Genomic DNA, 20,207 nt, shown 5'->3' on the forward strand with positions numbered 1-20,207 from the left:
ATAACTGTTGTCAAGTGAGGAGGGTCACATTGGCATGGACATCAATAAATTTAGCCAGAAACTCTTCTGGCGAGAGATCAACTTGTTCTTGGAAGAGTTCACTCCAAAGGGAATGGGTATACTTGGCAAAGCAAGCAGTGTAATTAGCAATTTTCACCGCCAAGCACAAGGTGGAATAGATTCTACGTCCCAAAACATCCAACTTGTGCCCCTCTTTGTCCCCTGGAGTGGCATGTCGCTTGCCTGATTTGGAGGAGGATGCACAATCCACAAAGGAATTGCGGGGGAGGATGTTTCAACAGAAAGTCATCTTCCTCCTCCTGGATTCTATATAAGTTCTCCAGGCACTTGGAGGTCGGAGCAGAAGTTTGTAGGGTCTGCCATACAGACTTAGCTGCCTTGGATATAACTGGCAGCACGGGAAGATGTACTGGTAATGTTGGTAAGGCTTGCAGAAGTCTCTCTTGTCTGCCTGCTTTTAAGAGTACTGTTTTCGCTCATATTGGCAGTACTTGGAAGTGCAAGACTGGGCAGGAGTTGAAAATGTTTCAGCCGTGGATTTTGATTTCTTGATGGACTCCATAGTGGAGTCCATCATCTCACAGAAAAGACCCTTCCCATTGAAGGACAACTCCGCCATGCACTTCAAGTCCTTACAGGGCTTGGGGGCCCATTGTGGGGAACTTCAGGCTCAGGGTCTATGGTCTCCGAGTCAATGCCAGATGCACATTAACTTTTTAGAGGTCCTGGCAGTGTTTCAGGTTCTCAAATCATTCCAGCCGTCCCTGATAGGCAAGGTCGTCCAAATCAGCCTGGACAATACTATGGCGATCACTTACTTAAACCACCAGGGAGGAACGGTTTCCCGCTCCGTTTGCTTGTTCAGTCTGCAAATCTGGAATTGAGCCATAGAATGGCAGATAAGCCTGATCACTATCCACATCAAAGGAGTGGAGAACACCTTAGCGGACCATCTCAGTAAGTCTTCACTTTATCTACAGCAACATGAATGGGAGGTCAACCTTCAGTACCTCTAACCATTGTTCCAGGCCATGGCTAACGAGTAAAGTCAAGGAAGCCATAAAATAGAAGATGGATTTTCTTATGAAATTGGAAGGCCGGCCCAATTGAAGAGAACAGAAAGGAACACAAACTCTGACAAAAGAAATGCAAGGTGACAATAAGGGAGGCGAAAAGAGAGTTTGAGGAACATTTAGCTAAAAGCATCAAGGGGGATAACAAAAACTTCTTTAAATACATCAGAAGCAGGAAACCTGCCAGGGAGGTGGTTGGACTGTTAGTCAATGAGGGAGTGAAAGGGATTATTAAGGAGTGAAAGGGATTATTATGGGATTATTATGGAGGTTGCAGAGAAGCTAAATGAGTTATTTGCATCAGCGGCTGCTTCAGGAACTGAGAGATTTGATGGGCACTTGTGGCATGTCTCAGAATACTGGAGACTGTCTCTTAGAACTTGATATTCCTCCGTGGGACTACTATACAGAAGACCCAGTTCTGAGCAAACATAGATAAGAACATAAGAACAGCCCTGCTGGATCAGGCCCAAGGCCCATCTAGTCCAGCATCCTGTTTCGCACAGTAGCCCATCAGATGCCGTTGGAAGCCACAGGCAGGAGTTGAGGGCATGCCTTCTCTCCTCCTGTTACTCCCCTGCATCTGGTACTCAGAGGCATCCTGCCTTTGAGGCTGGAGGTGGCCTTTGGCCCTCCAGTAGCCTAGTAGCCTTTGACTAGTAGCCTTTGATAGACCTCTCCTCCATGAAGTGATCCAAGCCCCTCTTAAAGCCATCCAGGTTGTTGGCTGTCACCACATCTAGTGGCAGAGAATTCCACAAGTTGATTATGCGTTGTGTGAAAAAGTACTTCCATTTGTTGGTCCTAGATTTCCTGACAATCAATTTCATGGGATGAGTGCTGTTTCTAGTGTTATGTGAGAGGGAGAAGAATTTCTCTCTATCCACTTTCTCCACACCATGCATGATTTTATAGACCTCTATCATGTCTCCCTGCAGTCGTCTTTCTTCTAAACTAAAAAGCCCCAGGTGTTGTAGCCTTGCCTCATAAGAAAGGTGCTCTAGGCCCCTGATCATCTTGGTTGTCCTCTTCTGCACCTTTTCCAATTCTACAATGTCCAGGGTCCAGTTGACCAGAGAGATCACCTGTTACAGATAAGCAACCTGTTCTTACTTCAAAGTAGTTATTATGATTATGTTACCTTGAAGTGGGGAAGAGTGAGTTATCCTGCTTCTTTCTCCCGTTCTACCGTAATGTGCACCTTTGAGTTCTAGGTTGACTGTTACAGTAGAAGCAAGAGGGGGGAACCTGAGTCATTCATGCATAATCTTTCCTTGTTTCTTGGTATTCATGAACTAGCCTGTAGTAATCTTAGTTTCCTCAAACAGAATTTCACTTCATTCATGACCATGATCATGATCTTACGTAGCTCTCATTACAGATAGTGAATAGTCAGCTTTGTAACACAGGTCTGAGCTATTTCTAGAAAGCCTTTTTTTTTTTTTAAGGGAAACATTTTACTGTATAAACTGGCCTGAGAAGGAATAATGGTTACTTTAAACCTAGTCAATCTAGTGGATTGGTCTACTTGTTCTTGTGTGTTGATTCTGTAAGTTAAACCTTTTCTGATTTCTTCCAGACATGCTCATAAAAACACAGTAATGGAGGTCAAGTTGAATCTAAATGGCAATTGGCTACTTACAGCATCTCGTGATCACCTCTGCAAACTCTTTGATATCCGAAACTTGAAAGAAGAGCTTCAGGTTTTCCGGGGTCATAAGAAGGAGGCCACAGGTTAAAAATGATTTCTGTGTTAGCGGTTTCTGAATGTTGTGGTTTTGGTGTAAAATCTGTTCTATAGTATTTGATTACAATTCTTGGAAATTGGGCTTGTTTATGCACTATAGTTTTTGGTTGTTCTTGTTGAAGGGGAGATGCTTACCAGTGTTCCCTCTAAGGCATGTGTATGTGCGTGCGCTCACAAGTTTTTTTATGTCCGCTCAGCTAATTTTAGTTCCCGTTCAAGTTGAATCAGGAATGTCCCATTCTGAATGCACATGCACACACACTACCTTGATACTTCCACCCAGAAAAAACTCATTCTGTACACAGATGTAAAAGATTAGAGGGAACTCTGATGCTTACTGTTTGCATGACCACCATCTGTTTTCAGGATTATAATGAAAAGATACTGTAGACATAGGAACATAGTAACATAGGCAGCTGTCATATATTGACTCAGACCATTGGTCTATCTAGCTCAGTATTGTCTTCACAGACTGGCAGCAGCTTCTCCAAGGTTGCAGGCAGGAATCTCTCTCAGCCCTATCTCGGAGAAGCCAGGGAGGGAACTTGAAACCTTCTGCTCTTCCCAGAGTGGCTCCATCCCCTGAGGGGAATATCTTACAGTGCTCTCACTTCTAGTCTCCCGTTCAACTGCAACCAGGGCACACCCTGCTTAGCTAAGGGGACAAGTCATGCTTTTTACCACAAGACCAGCTCTCCTCTCCATAAAGTAAAGATACTCTTTCACAAAAAACACAAGAGGGCCATATCCTAATCTTCCAAACTGCAATGTTCCATGGCCAGGAGCTCCTTCTGTGGCAGGAAGGTGTCCTCTTACAAAAGGATGTGATCCTTGTGTGAACACACCTCTCCCTCCCCTCACATAAGGAGCTTCCATTCACACAGTAGGGCAACTAGGAAGGTTAACAGCTTACAAGCCTCTGTTTATAAACAACTTTAATCTAAGCTACAGCGATTTTACACCTCCACTGACAATGGACGACTTGCCTATATGCCAGCCAAATTATTCTATATTTCTAAGAGAATTTTAAAGTATTTTCTCCTCTTCAAAGCATATTCAAAACATGTCCTACTCAGCATCTTCACATATGAACCTACCTACCTCCAATGACCAAATATTGTTCAGACTTTCCCTGTACTAATTTATTGATCTCTCTTGTAGCCTTTATTGCTGCTTCTTCCACAGAAATATGCCATGTGTTTTTCCCAGACAGCAAAATAACTACTTTTCATATTGTTCTTACAAAGCCTCCTCTGTGTGCTGTGAATTTTGGTTTTTATCAGACTGTAAACAAATTACTTCTAAATGTGTGATGCTTATAATGTGAGTGGCTGCGGTTTTGTTTCCAGATGGCAGGGCGGGGGGGATACTCCCATTAGGATACCCTAACTCCCTTTTTGCTTTGTACTGGATTGTCAATGTATGTGTTCTAAAGGGATGTTGGTTATTAGTTGAATGGTTGCCATTTTGTTTCAAGATGGCAGATGTGTGGGAAAGGAGGGAAGAAGGCGGTTTTGATAACAGAGTACTTCTCAAACAGAGGATAGGACCCAGTCCATTATCTTCTTTCTTTCCAGCCTCTCCTTTGGCAAGTCAAACTCCTCCTAATTTCTCCTGTATGACCCTTCTTACTCTTTGCTTACTGCAATGCTTTATGTGAACTTCATGTTCATATACTTACAATTCTCTGTCTCCCTGCCCCAATTTTCACCTCTCTTTCATTCTTTGCCACATTTCTTCACTGTCCATGTCCACTTGTCAGCTCTCTCTGTTGTCTTTTTCCATTCCCGCTGCTAATCTGTCTAGCATGCTGCTTCCTCTCCTTCAGATCTTCCCATGAGAACTCCTTTTTTGAACAAGGTGTACTCTGAATGGTCATAGGCTGTTTTACATGCACCTCCACTGACGCTCTACTTCCTCAACCCATTTCCTACTACTCACTGTTAATTCCTGACCTCTCTTCCCCCTCCTCCTCAATCCATGTTGTCTTTCCAGTACAAATTGTAAGGCCTCTAGGCAAATACTATGTCACCTCAAATTGTTACAGTACACTCTTGGTAAAACGTAAATATGGAGTAATAGTCTTGTATTTCTACATTGCAGCTGTGGCCTGGCATCCTGTTCATGAAGGCCTTTTTGCTAGTGGAGGGTCTGATGGCTCCTTGCTGTTCTGGCATGTTGGGTAGGTACCTTGGTCACCACCCTGAATTGGAATTACTCCTGAGAAGCTCAGAATGTTTTTATGTTATCTTTCGAAACTAAACTTGCACCTTTGGGGTAACATTTGAGTATCACAGTATTGAGCATTGGGTTTTGCTTCTCACATAGCTGGAAAAGAAATCAGGGGAGAAATATGGATTAGGCTAATCCTTATGGAATTAATTAGCAAAGAGGCTATTTTTTTAGTACACAATAGGGCATTTCTTGGAAACATAAATATTTATTCTCAAGTGATCTCTATAAACTGTCACACTTGGAAAGAGTGGATTTGGCTCCTTGTGTGTCTAGAAAGAATAACAGCCCCCAGCCAGTACATTTTATCTAAAATACACTGTAAACTACTTTGCACATTTTTTTAGTGCCAAACTAGAGAAAAGGTTGTTTATTGAATAATGTTTTAAATCTTGAGCAATTTAATAGCAAATAGATCTTGGTACTTGATTTTGTTCTTCTGTGCAAGTACTGTGCTTATATATTTCAGGGTGGAAAAAGAAGTAGGTGGTATGGAAATGGCCCACGAAGGAATGATCTGGAGTCTGGCATGGCATCCACTTGGACACATTCTGTGCTCAGGATCAAATGATCATACCAGGTATCTTTTTTACGCTAATGGTTTGGAATCTTTCGATACCAAGAGCATTTTGCTTCTATTTGGCCATCCTATTCTTGTCCTATCCTCAATGTACGGGGCCGTGTGCGTTTTGTGTGGCATACATGTGTGTACATACACAAATACTCCCTGAAGAAAGTTTCAAGAGACAAATCAAAAGAGATTTAGGGTTTTTTTTAAATGTCACAGGAGAATAAAATGCTAGTGTAGAATATTTTCAGGTGCTAAATATAGTTTTCATTAAAGGGCATAGGTTTGTAGTATAGTCAGCTGCAAATAACCACTTAAGGCAGTTGAATACTCATCTGAATGGAGAACACTATGGCAGGGAACAGAGGATGGGAGCAGACCCTGCCTGTACTGCTTCAAGGACGTAAAAAACAGACCTGCACCGCTGCATAGGTGGGCCTGTTTCACTCCTACAGACTCCTGTGCTATCACACATTGCACAGATGCTTCCATTATTCCTAATGGAATATCTGTACAATGTGCAATGGCACAGAAATTTATGTGCTGGTCTGTTTTTTATCCTACTTTCCAGTAGTCTTATGAGATCCCCTGACATTCTGTGTGTGTCTGTCTGTTTGTCCCCCCTATCAGCTTCGCAACACCTGCCGGGACCAATATGAACCAAACCGGGTACAGTTATAGGGACACATAGTGACAATTTGTGATGATATCATCCACACCGATCCAAGATGGCGGACACGTAAACTTTTGACGTGCAAGTGGGCTAACTTGTGAACCGCTTAACTGATTTGAACCAAATTTGCTACAGCTGTAGGGACACATAGGGATGCCCTAATGGTGTGGTGTGTGATGATGTAATCCACTCCATTTCAAAATGTGTGAACATCTGAGGCGCAAGCGGGCTAATTTGTGGACTACCCAATCCCTTTGAACCAAATTGGGTACAGTTGCAGTGAGTGACACAGAGGGACACCTCAGTGGCATAGTTTGTGATGATGCCATCCACACTGATTTAAGATGGCGGACACTTAAACTTTTGAGGCACAAGTGGGCTAACTTGTGAACTGCTTAAGGAATTTGAACCAAATTTGCTGCAGATGTAGGGACACATAGGGATGCCCCAATGGTGTAGTTTGTGATGATGTCATCCACCCCAATCCAAGATGGTGGACGTGTGAACTTTTGAGGTGCAAGTGCACTAACTTGAGGACTGTCTAACCAATTTGAACCAAATTTGGTACAGTTATACTGAGTGACACACAGGGACACCTCAATGGGGTAGTTTGTAATGATGTCATCCACCCCGATCCAAGATAGCAGATGCATGGACATTTGAGGTGCAAGAGATCTAACTTGTAGACCTCTGTTTGAACCAGATTTAGTCCAGTTGTGGAGACAGTGAAAGGAATGTAGGCTGATTAGTTCTTACTAGAACAACTTGTTACATCCTTGAAGCAGCACAGGTGGGATCTGCTGCCATCCTCTATTCCCTGCACACTGTGTCAGCCTGTAAATCCAAATGAAATAAAATGCTAGCAAGTGCTATGCAGATAATTAGCCTTGCTAATTTGTCAGGTATATAATTCTGGTGATCAGTCAGCAAACTGAAAGACTTCATTGGTGAGAGAGGTTCAGCCTGCAAGTCGGTGTTGAATGAACCTTCATTTAACACGCATATGGTGTTAAATGAAGGTTCCGCCTGTAAGTCAACAAAGGATACTATCTTAGTTTTATTTTGACAGCAAATTCTGGACCCGCAATCGTCCTGGAGATAAAATGCGAGATCGTTATAATTTGAACCTGCTTCCAGGAATGTCAGAGGATGGAGTGGAATATGGTAATATATGCAGAACCTGTGGAATATGGCTACTTATATAAGAACGATGAGAAACTGACAAAGCAAACAGACTATGGCGCTCAGGAAAATCTCAGAATTCTTTTCTGAAAAGTTTGTAGCCCGTCTTAAAAACAGTGCTTGACATACCATACAAGAGTACATCAGCCACTGAATTTGTGTAAGTTGCGCAAATGCAAATTTTTCACAAACTGTGTTGCACAAGCGTAAGCTCTTAATTTCCAGTGATGTAATATTTGCACAGCTTGCACAAACACAGTGTTACTAGGCTGACATTCTGAAGCATGCTATGTGATCAAGTTTTTCTTAGCTATTTTTTATTCAGTTCTTGAGTCAAATTAACACAATGTAAGAAAAACAGTACATGTGGCCTCGTTATCTGTGGACTCCATATCAGCGGTTTCGCATATCTGTGATTGGGTTAGAGACCCAGTTTCATTATCTGCAGGTAGAAAAATAGGCAAAATTCATCTATCTGTGGTTTTGGGTGGCTGGAAATGACCACGAAATTATTTTTGATGTCATTTCCATTTTCCAGCAGAGTGGCTTTCTCAAAAAATAGGGGGGGGGGGATATTTGACTATTTGAGGGGTTCTGGGGAGCATTGCTGGATACCTGGAAAACAAGGTACTGTCCTTCTCTTATTTCTGCCTCCCTTGCTTTTTTGCCCTTTTGGGAGGCGGGTTAGGAATCTATTTCCACAATTCCCATTGACTCAAGGATTCATTATTCATGGTTTCTGTATAGAATCCCCGCAAATAACAAAGGCCACCTCTAGTTGTGCTTTAATTCAGATCAACATTTGCAGTCTTTAGGTTTAGGATATACACAATACCAAATGATCTGGACTGCGATCCGTTGTAACCATAAGGAATGGGTTCTGCGCCTGCGCAGGGACCGCATGGGCTGATTGTCTAGCTCCTCTTGATGCCCCTCCTCCTCCTGCACGTGCTGTGCTGAGACCATTAAGAGTGGCAGTTGGGGCGTCTCCTCTTCAGTTTCTCTTTGACCGCCTTAGCAATAAAGCCTCGTAGCTGTTGCTCCTTGAGAGAAATTTTAGGAAGTGTTTTGGACTCTTGATTTGATCTTGGATTTGGACTGGATTACGATTTACTTTTACTGCACGGATTTGTTGAAAGATCGTTCGCCTTTACAACTTGACCTCGGAACGGATATCGGTTTGCGTTTGTGTGACGGACTATTGGAGTTGGTGACTGAGCATTTACCTTCATTACCAGAAATCTGGCTATGGAGGGGAAGAAAACTTTTAAAAGATGTGAGAAGTGTTGGGCCAAGCTGCCGTCGACAGATCACGACGCGTGTTTAATGTGCCTAGGAGAGGAGCATAATACCGCTGCGTGTAGGGAATGTTGCTCTTTTTCAAAACAGACGAGGCAGAATAGGGCGCTGTGCCTTAGGGCGGCGTTATATGACGAGGCGCTCCGCCCGCCAACACCATGGCCGGGCACCTCGTCAGGCTCCCCTTCGATGTCGGGGGTCCAATCAACATCGGGTGCCCGCGGAACTGGAGAGCAGCAGTCTAAAACCGCAGGGGCAAGTGCTGCGAAATCTTTGGAAGCTGTTTTCAAGAAGCCCAAGGATGTTTCTAAAAAGGGGAAGCACAAGCATCGGGAGCGTGCAAAGGGTTTGGAGGCACCAAGAGCAAAGGCGCACCATACCCCTTCCCCGGCATTGGCACAAGTTTTTGAAGGTGACTCAGATGAGTCTGCCTCGGCATCGGCCGCTTCGACATTGGCTGTGGTGACGCCACATTCAACGTCAACATCGTCTTCGACATTGATGGTTCAGCCGCCTCCTTCAATATTGACATCGACATCAACGGCTCAACCTCCATGGTCGACATTGACAGCACCGTTGCTGTTTTCGACATCGACATTGACATCGACATTGACATCGACAACCTTGTCTGGCCAGGGCATAGTTTATGGCGCAACCTCAACGTCGACATCAGCCTCAGCTACGGCTGCAGCTTTAGGAAGAGCTCCCCATCTGCTCTCTCTGGCAAAGACCCCTTTCAGTCTCCTTCTACTCCTAGAACACCGGGTTTTGGCGTGCAAGAAGGAGGGCGAGGTACGGAACTGCGTGACCTAATGGACTCAGCTTCCAACACTCCGTCCGGATCAACTTTCCAAGGCTTTTTGAGCACTGGCCTCGATGATGAGCGTGATGAGGGAGAACCAGTTCGGCTACCCGGGACACCTTCCTATTCACCTGTACGTGCTCAGTCGGCAGGAGTTCATCTGCCATCTGCAGTTGAGCCCGCTATGGGACTACCTTCTGGACCTCCAACCCACAGTTGTGGATTCCGGCACACGTTACCTGGTGATTATGCAGATTACTTGCGCTGGAAGGCAATGCAGCTACCCTGTGCCCAATGCCCTGTAGAACAGCCACAGGTTCCTGCTATTCAAGGACAGGCAGTAGTACCACCTCAACCCCTGCCAGTCATGCAGCTTCAGCCACCAGCTGTGCAGCTGCAGCCTCCGGCCATGCAGCTTCAGCCACCAGCTGTGCAACACCAACTGTCATCTGTGCTGCTTCAGACACCGGCTGTACCACTTCAGCCACCAGCTGCGCCGCGTCAGCCTCAAACCCTCCAACATCAGCCGCCAGCTGTACAACCCCTTGAAAAGTCTGGTGGGAAAAGGAAGCGGAAATATTCTCCCCCGCCCTCAGAGCCACCTTCCTCCCCGGGGTGGGGTGGGGAAACAGCCTGGATGATGACTCTGCGGCAAGCTCCGACTCTGACTACGTCAGTAGGAGATCAGACCCTCCCTCTGACGTCCCGCCTCCTCTTTCTACCTCACCAATGGAGGAGTTGAAGGCGTATCATACGCTAATAAGGGATATAGCGGAGGCTCTGGGGATGAACCTGAAGTCTCCAGATACAGATGTTGTGGATCCAGTGTATAACATGATGGGGAAATCGAAGCCCTCACACCCGGTTTCTCTTACTATGATTCCGGCGATCAGTAAGGCAGCAAAGATGCATGTCACATCTCCAACTTCTAAGCGTTTGGAAAATTTGTACAGAGTTACTGAGGAAGACAACACTTACCTGCTGCGTCACCCAGTTCCCAATTCGTTGGTTGTTGACTGCGCCTTGACATCAAAAGGTGGTCGCCATCATACAACACCTGCGGATAAAGAAGGGAGAAAGATAGGCGTCATGGGTAGAAAAATTTATAGCACTGCTAGTCTGGCAATTCGAGTTGCCAATTATGCAGCCTGTATGGCCCGATATAATCATTTGTTGTGGGATGCACTGCTGCAAGATTCAACTTCTATGTCACCGGAGGACTTCCAGTGGAAGTTTAATGAAACCTATGAAAGAACCACGGCAGTGACAAGGCGGCAGTTGAGTGCCTTTAAGCACTTGGTAGAGACAGAATCACGTACGATGGTTACCGCTGTGGCCATGCGTAGGCATGCCTGGCTTCGCTCCACCACCCTTCAGCCAGATATGAAGGACAGGGTGGAATCTCTGGCATTTGATGGGAAAGGGCTGTTCCATGAAGAGACAGACATGTCCATGGAGTTGTTAGAAAAGTCGAAGTATACGGCTCGTACCTTTATGGCATCATCTGGTGCGTCCGGGACTACATCAAAGGGCCGCTCTTATTCACATCAGAGGTCCAACAGATTCCAGGATAGAAAGGAGTATAGAAGGCAATACCAACCCTATCAACGCCCTAGGGGATATAACCAGAAAACAAAAGGGAATGCAACACGGCAAAACAAGGAAGCTGCAAAGCAGAACTTTTGATGGGACGATTCGTCCACTGCAGGTACAGAACATTGGCCTGATTCCAACACTGCCGGCCAGTCTAACCAGGACTCCCATCATCGGTCCTGTAGTTGTCAGAAATACCATCAAACTGGCAAGCCATGCTCAAGCATGGCACAACATAACATCAGACCGGTGGGTTCTAAGGATAGTACAGACGGGGTATGCATTGGAATTTGTGGAGAAGCCTCCTTTTTCAGGACTGATATACACGCCAGCCACGGAAGTACTGCAGGAGGAGGTCAAGGTTCTGCTAGAGAAGCAGGCGATTGCTCCAGTGCAGTGGGCGAACAGACTATCGGGTTATTATTCCCGTTATTTCCAGATCCCGAAAAGAGATGGCGGGATCCGGGCTATAATGGACTTGAGGGGTCTCAATTATTACATAGAGACCAGGAAATTCAGAATGATCACTCTGCAGGCTATCCTGCCCTTATTGGCCCATGGAGTATGGGCAGCGACATTGGACCTGAGGCTGGATCCGCGCTTTTGCACTAAAGTTGTTACTGACTTTCACTTAAATCAGGAGATAATTCTGCCTACCTTCTTTCAGGACCCTGAGACTGATTTGGAAAGAGCACTCCACTCATTAGATGTGTGAAGGGCCCTTCTGTATTACTTGGAGCGGACTCATGCCTTCCGCAGGAGTAGGAAACTCTTTATCTCACACAAGGGGAGATGTAAGGGTCGTCCGGTTTCGCGCCAGTGCCTTGCGCACTGGATAGTGGAACTAATCTTTCAGGCATATAAATGCCAGGGGGTTGCGCCGCCAAGAACGGTGCGGGCACATTCAGCTAGGGCTTATGCGGTGTCAGCAGCCTACCTGTCAGGCATCAAGATGTCAGATATCTGCATGGCGGCCACATGGTCATCTCAGCAGCCATTTATCAAACATTACGCTATTGATTTGAGAATGGCGCGTGAAGCAAATTTCGGAAGGACTGTACTGAAAAGGGTGTTAGTGTAGGCTTTGGGTCAACTGCACCCTCCTCCAGAGCGAAGAAGCTTTCTAATCACCCATTCCTTATGGTTACAATGGATCACAGTCCAGATAAACAGGTTGCTTACCTGTAACTTATGATCTGGATGTGATCTGTTGTAGCCATAAGTACCTTCCCTGACCATCCCCACTGCAGTACCAGTTGGGGGGAAAGGGACTATTCAACTTGCAGATTGCTCCTGGAGGTGGTCTGCGAGAAACTGAAGAGGAGACGCCCCAACCGCCACTCTTAACGGTCTCAGCACAGCACGTGCAGGTGGAGGAGGGGCGTCAAGAGGAGCTAGACAATCAGCCCGCGAGGTCCCTACACAGGCGCAGAACCCATTCCTTATGGCTACAACAGATCACATCCAGATCATAAGTTACAGGTAAGCAACCTGTTTTTCTCTTCTTTCTATCACAGTTGAGCCTGTTGGTTATCTTGAGAAGGAAATGCATCTTTTCCTCATTCTTTATCTCAGCTGGAAGTTTGATGAAAGGTGTCTGTTACAGACATCTAGCAATTATAATTTTAGTTTTAGCTTTTACTTACATCTTGCAATTCAGTAAAGGCATACAATATGAAACAATTGATTCTAAGGTTGTGAAAAATTAAGAAATAGTATTAAAACTTGACCAAAAGGATTCTCAGCAAATAGAATATGTTCTGATATCAGTATATGCTTTCCTTTCTAGATGACCTGGAACCCAATAGTCTTCCAGTGATTCCAGGGATGGGAATACCTGAGCAACTGAAACTAGCCATGGAACAAGAGCAGATGGGTAAGAGAGCAATTATATCTAAGTGTTCTTCAGTACCTTTATGGGACATGTCTGGATCTCCTCACCCACCGCACTCCCTTGTGTTTTGTTTCAATGTCATGTTTGCCTGAGAAAATGAAAGGTGAACAAAAGCTTGCTGCAATTTTTTACCCTGACATCAAATGAAAATGGAATTTCTTGCTGGTTTTATTTATGAAGACACAATCTTTCCATCATACTATTTGGTCTTGACTAATCTAACCCTCTCGTTGAAGGGAAAGATGAGACAAGTGAAATTGAGATGACTATCCCAGGATTGGATTGGGGAATGGAAGAGGTGATGCAAAAGGACCAAAAGAAAGTACCACAAAAAAAAGTTCCCTATGCAAAACCAATCCCAGCCCAGTTTCAGCAGGTTGGTAACTTTACATGATACCTTAAATATCTTATACATCTTTACATTTGGCTAAACTTATTTTAATGAACTGGTGATGCATAGTGGCTAAGAGACTGAGCTACAAATCAGGAAATCCTTGGTTCAAGTCTCACCTCTGCTATGAACTCATTAGGTGACCTTAAGCAAGTCAGTCCCTCTCAGCCTCAGCTCACCTTCTGCATATGGGGATAATGCTCACCCACCTTACAGGTTGGTTGTAAGGATTATGGTAATATAATGCAGGTGAAGCACTTTGCAAATTGTATGGATTTCATAGACCAATACTTATTTTAAAAAATCAAGATGTCAGATTAGTACTAATTGGTGAACTCTTAAGAAAATTTAATAGATGGCTAAATGCACCAGTATGGTTTACCAAGCCCAATTCATTAGATCTCCAGCTTCATCACTTATATAGTTGAAATAATCCAGTGAATTTTAAAACCTTCTACCCTTAGGGAATTCTTTCTGAACTGATTTATCTGACTCCAAATTGCTGTATGTTACAGAGGATTCTGGGATGCAATCTTAGTTTGTGTAGCTAAATTTGCTGAGCCTAGATATCACTGCAACATAGTTAATGTATACTTTGTGGTCAGCTGGTGGTCCCTAACAATTTTATTTGGCTCTTGTGGTCCTATTGCATTTTAATTTACATATGGTAGAGTTGCCAGCCATTTCACTGTGAAAAAACATTGTTTTTAAATTGTCAAGAGGGACTGTACGCTTCAGTGCTAATACTCTTGGTTTTGTATGCAATGTCCTGGATATAATTGTGAAGCTCTTGCTGCTCAGACTTTATTAGAGAACCTGATGTCTTTTTTGGTAGCTTGTCTACCATCAGCAATTTTATTAACAAGCTTGTGAGGAGCCCCAACTTATCAGGAGTACATTTGAAACCTCATGTATTACTCTATCCTAACTCATTCTATTTCAACATTTTCCTCGACACCCAGCAATATGTGGTCAACTAGCTAGTTCCAGCACTGTGTGTTTTGTTAGTATTATCTTAATCATATGCTTTCATTGTCCTGTTCAGGCTTGGATGCAGAATAAAGTTCCCATCCCTGCACCTGCTGAGCCACTGAATGACCGAAAGGAAGATCTTAAATTGGAAGAGAAAAAGAAATCACAGGCAGAGATTGAGCAAGAGATGGCAGCACTTCAGTACACCAACCCACAGCTTCTGGAGGTTTGTAAAATACAACCATTGAATAATAATGTTTGCATGAAATCACTTGTCTCACCACCAAAACTGAGGAAAACAATAAGCAGGAGGGAAAGGCTGCCACCTTTTCCCTGCTTGCGGGCTTCCTCAATGCAGCTGATTAGCTACTGCATGAGGCAGGATGCTGGACCTGGATGGGCCTTTGGCCTGATCCAGCAGGGCTTTTCTTATGTTCTTAATAAGAATGTTGCTCAAGCATGTTGTAACATGGCTGAAGATACAGTGAACATAACATTGTCTGGCTTAGACAGTTGTCTGAAGAAACATTATGCAGTTTTACTGCTAAAGTGAAATGGGTTTGGCCCTGAGCGCTGCATGGTGCTATACATTTTACCACATCATAATTGTATATTGGGCAGTTAGATGTTTGTTGGAAACAAGGAAGTCTTTTCCTTTGGAAAAAGTCACAAAGTTTATTCACTATAGGTCCACTTGCACCTTCCTGTGTCTCCAGGGAGCTCGGTACAGTTTACCATATATAATTATGATCTGGGGAAAGTTTCTGTTAGAGAATTTGTATTCCTTCCCAAGCAGTATTTTTATTTTGTCTCAATATAAGCAATAATTAAAATCAGAATCTGGATTCAGAGTCAATGGACTTTGTTTTCCAGTAGTTCCTCATTATTCCTTATAACCATGGTCTTGGTTTTGGTTTTTGGCAGCAACTGAAGATTGAGAGGCTTGCCCAAAAGCAAGCAGAGCAAGGTCAGCAGCAGCCACCTCCAGGAGGACCTGTGCATGGACCACAGCATTTCCCGGGACAAGGTCCAATGAGTCAGGTGCCTCAAGGCTTTCAGCAGGCTCATCCACCTCAGCAGATGCCAATGAATATGCCTCAAATGGGACCACCTGGGCCACAGGGACAGTTCAGGCCTCCAGGACCTCAAGGGCAAATGGGGCCTCAAGGTCCTCCTATACACCAAGGAGGTGGCGGCCCACAAGGGTTTGCTGGGCCACAAGGACCACCACAAGGATTGCCACGACCTCAAGAGCTTCATGGACATCAAGGAATGCAGAGACATCCTGGTCCTCATGGGCCAATGGGGCCTCCAGGACCACCTGGACCACAGAGTAATTCTGGGCCTCAAGGTCACTTAGGCCCGCAAGGTCCACCTGGCCCTCAGACTCATTTAGGTCAACAAGGCCCACCTGGACCACAAGGCCACATAGGTCCTCAAGGTCCACCTGGTGGTCAGGGACCACCTGGCCCAAGAGGAATGCAAGGACCTCATGGAGTGCAAGGAGCTCAGGGTCCTGTATCTCAAGGGCCCTTGATGGGACTTAATCCTAGAGGCATGCAGGGACCTCCAGGGCCACGGGAGAACCAGGGACCTGGTCCACAGGGGATGATGATGGGTCATCCACCACAAGAAATGAGAGGACCTCATGGTTTATTGGGACATGGCCCCCAGGAGATGAGGGGCCCCCCACCTCAGGGTTCAATGATGGGACCGCCGCAGGAATTACGTGGGCCACCAGGTGCACAAGGACAGCAGGGACCTCCACAAGGTGCTATGGCAGGGCCTCAAGGAAATATGCAAGGGCCACCTGGTCCTCAAGGACAGCAGAACCCTTCGAGGGGGCCACATCCTTCTCAAGGCCCTCCACCTTTCCAGCAGCAGAAAACTCCCTTGCTTGGTGATGGTCCTCGGGCCCCATTCAATCAGGTATGTCTGAGAAGGATATTTTTATCAGTATACCTTATCAGGAGGACAGTAATGTTTTTTCCAATATACAATAACTTGATGTTAATAAATTAATATGATTATCTGGCAGAGCAGTTATCTTAATCATTTAAAATTCTTAAGAACAAATTTGTGGACATTTCTAATAACCCCAATGCAAGTGAAATTAGATGGCGTTTAGTTATTTCACAATATGACTTGCAGTGATTAAGAACAGACTGTTATGTTCACAGGTGTTTAGAGCAATGAGATGAACAAAATAATAGTAGCATATCAAAGATTGCAAGAGTGCTTTTAATATAGACTTGATTTTCAGAAGTGGTCCCTGTTAATATCCAGAATCTTGAATGTCATATAAGAATCTCCATGTGCTCAGTAGAACTTATGAGACTTTTATTTTCAACAGCAACCCCTTCTGCCTCTCCATAAGCCTCTTCTGAAATCTGAAGCATTTCAAAAGTAGTTTTGGAAGGAGTATAAAGAGCTGCTGTAAATATAGTCATTATGATTTAAGGGTAAAGGCGGCTTATAGTTTTAGTATTTAGGGGGCGGGGTGTATAGCTTAGCAACAAAATAACATTTTCATTTTGGGATTTTATAGTCATACATGATCCTAGGTAGAAGACTAGAAAACATTGGGAATATATTACAAAACTCTTAAACCTTGCTGCTCTGGGGTAGTGAGTTTTTGATTATAGGGATGTTTCCAAAGTCCTTTATTGCCAAAGCCCATGACGGAATGCGTGGTTCTGGACTCCTCTCACTCCTCAGGAGATTCGGATTTATTAAATCATGGACATATCTACAGAATCTATTAATTCCATACATTTTCAGAAAAATACATATTTAGATGCATATTGTAAACCACTTTGGGTGCCTTTGTCAAGGCAGAAAGGCGGCATAAAAAATTAGTAAATAAATAAATAGATGCATACTTAGAAAATATTATTGCACCAGATGTTTGAATAGGAAATCCATGAAAATGCTTGAAAAAATACATAGTTACACCTAATTTAAGTACAGATTTTTTTCGGGGGCGTGGGGAGGAAATCCAGGGATTTTTAACAAAAAGCAGCATGGAAAATCAAACTGTTGTTACCAGAACTGCCCTGGAGTGCTGGCTATACACTCCAACTATGCTTTTGGCTTAAAGTGAGGAAATTAGCTTGGCTTGGGGAGCAGTTTGGTTCCAGTATTAATTTAAGCAAGTTTTGGTGTACTGGAAAAGATGAAGAGGCAGAAATACAGTTTAAAAATGGTATTAAGGATAAGACGGGGTACAGAAGGCAAAATAAGGTTATGCAGATGCAATAAAACTTTAGCTAATATTCTAAATCAGGGGTTCTCAACATTAGGTCTCTAGATATTATTGAACTTCAACTCCCATAATCCCCTGCCACAGTGGCCTTTGGTTGGGAATTATGGGAGTTGAAGTCCAATAACATCTGAGGACCCAATGTTGAGAATCCCTGTTATAAATGCTAATCTTAATTGAAATAACTCTGGCTAAGGTTCTAAGCCAGAGCCTGGTTCTAAGCCAGGTGCCAGAAAGTTAAAAAAAAAAAAAAGGCAGAGAGAGAGAGAGAGAGATGGTGAAAAGACGTAGAAGAGCCAGATGTCAGTTATTCTTCACCCTTCGTTAGTTTGTTGGAGCATTCATTGCCTGTTGGTTGGCCTCTTCTTACTCGGCACTCTACATGATGTGGAGACTCTGCACTCTCTTGATAGTAATGGAGAGGCTGAGCTGCCAGGTACTTTGGATGGAGATACTTATACTGCAAAACATATCCTGAGGCAATGGCCAAGCCATTCCTTCTCCTGGTGAAGTGAGGAATGCTTTGTAATACAACATTCTTACATGGACTGAGTTCCTGAATGGATTTTTACCTGACAACAGGCAAAAGTAAGTTATGCAAATGTACTATTTGTAGTGAATAGCGTGGGGCTAGATTGCATATTGCAAGACCAGGGTGTACTCAGACGTGAGATTACATGTCTATAGAATCTGATGGGCCACTTCTCCACTGTCCTTGCCAGACAATTATTAATTTAGGAGTGAGGAAATTTCTCCTTGATTTATTCACCTTCAAAAGGGGGTCTCCATGTACACGCTGTTACCTCTCTGTAAGAGAAAGGAGGCGGCATGTCCTGTTTCAGTTCTTTTCATATTCTTAATCTAAAGCCACTTGCCTAATTCTCACATGTGCCAGCAACCATCTGAGAGCCTTGCTGGACTCAGGCAAGGTGAAAAGTTCATGAGCCCATGGACTGCAGCATGTAAAATGAAAACCGTGATCCCACAGTCTCATATAGTTAGCACAATCACATAGAGGGGTGCTTTCTGGGCTAACCCGAAATCGGGCTGTCTAGCAACAGTATCCAAAGTTCAGATGGAATGGAAACGGAGAGATCTATCAGTTTCTAACAGCAGCTGATGGAAGTAAGAAGTAAAGAAAGGGGTTGCCAGCAGTGGAAAGCCACTTCTACAGATACATAGATTTGTTTGTTTATTATACCACTTTTCAAAGTGGTTTACACACAGAGTCACATTCTCTTTCCTTCTCTCTTCTGCGCGTGCATGCGTACGTGTACACACACACACACTCTGGTGTGATGCTCTCATATGCCTTCTGGGCTAGCTCAACATCGTATGATACCAGGATCTGCGTAGACAGAGTCCTGAGCTGATATTAGATGCAACAAAATAATACTTTATTTGCTTGTTACATGCACAACAATTGTATCCCATGCCACTTCTGTCCATGGGTCTCTTCCCACCACCAGCTTATTGTCACGATTGCTGGTTGTGGGTCTACAGGGAAGCTTGCTGGCCTAGGAAGCAGAGCATTTCCAAACTCCCTTGCCCAGTCAGTCACCAGGTGGTCTCCCTTTGCAAGGTGACTCCAGCATCCACCTCCACAGAGCTCTTCTTAAGAGGAATCGGTGCTGCCTAGTTCCACCCCCAAGTTCCAATCAGTTTCCAGTTTGACCCACTGCCTATCCCTGGGTCCTACCACTCTCCTTTTGGTTGGGGGTCTAGCTCTCTCCATACCCTTTTCCTGGGTTCCCTTCTTCTGGTCCCCATTTCTCCCATGTGGACTACTCATAAATAATTTAGTCTGTATGTTAGCCGCTGAAAGAGCCCTTTCTCATGAGCAGTGAGAAACGGCAAGCAGGTTAGCAGGGAAGAAGCCTTTAAAAGCTTATCTCCCTCCAGATGACTGAGGGCTCCCTCTTCAGCAGGCAGAGCACCCACCTAGACAATTACCAGCTACTGCAGGTAGCTTGGAGGATTGGGGTGCCGGGACACGTTGCCCTGCCCCCTGGAGTTCTGTGCGCGGTGCATTATGGAGATCCCCCATCCCCTCCCTGGAGCTGGCCGGGATCCCTGCAGTCTGCCAGCCATGGCTGCAAGCAGCCATGATTGGCAGACAATCACAGAAATGAGGTTAGGAGAGCACTCGTTCTCCTAATCTCGTTTTAGAGGATGGCTCTCGAAGTGAGTTTGCCACTGAGGTGCTGCCAAGTTTGTGCCCGATCCTTGCGGTACACACACACAGGCAAAACTGGGCTGGGCTTCCTTAGCCCAGTTTTGCCTGTACGTGTGAATCACTTCAAAATTGACTGATGATACTGGAGGAAAGAACAGAAACTCACAGTGGAAATTTACCATATATGAAAACAATGTATCTCAAACTAACATGTAAAATTATCAATGATCCCTATGTAGTCCCACTGTTGACATCTACAGTACATATGTCGGCCTCAACAAGAAAATTCATACTGATTTAAGGTTTCCTCTTTATTTTTTCC

The 20,207-nt window shown here is 44.4% G+C and overlaps 1 protein-coding gene across 2 annotated transcripts in view; it reads left to right on the top strand.

The window, feature by feature from the left end:
• The window catches only part of WDR33 (WD repeat domain 33), a 123,200-nt gene that overhangs the window by 76,265 nt on the left and 26,728 nt on the right, over nucleotides 1-20,207 (top strand). For both annotated transcript variants that reach the window (XM_053305491.1, XM_053305492.1), the window contains exons 9-16: nucleotides 2,674-2,828; nucleotides 4,945-5,023; nucleotides 5,543-5,653; nucleotides 7,384-7,478; nucleotides 12,980-13,066; nucleotides 13,321-13,460; nucleotides 14,521-14,673; nucleotides 15,372-16,376. In XM_053305491.1, coding sequence (XP_053161466.1) covers nucleotides 2,674-2,828; nucleotides 4,945-5,023; nucleotides 5,543-5,653; nucleotides 7,384-7,478; nucleotides 12,980-13,066; nucleotides 13,321-13,460; nucleotides 14,521-14,673; nucleotides 15,372-16,376 — 1,825 coding nt within the window. The remainder of the gene's footprint in view (nucleotides 1-2,673; nucleotides 2,829-4,944; nucleotides 5,024-5,542; nucleotides 5,654-7,383; nucleotides 7,479-12,979; nucleotides 13,067-13,320; nucleotides 13,461-14,520; nucleotides 14,674-15,371; nucleotides 16,377-20,207) is intronic.

Source organism: Hemicordylus capensis, chromosome 3 (assembly GCF_027244095.1).
Source record: "Hemicordylus capensis ecotype Gifberg chromosome 3, rHemCap1.1.pri, whole genome shotgun sequence".
In the NCBI taxonomy this organism is placed as follows: Eukaryota; Metazoa; Chordata; class Lepidosauria; order Squamata; family Cordylidae; genus Hemicordylus; species Hemicordylus capensis.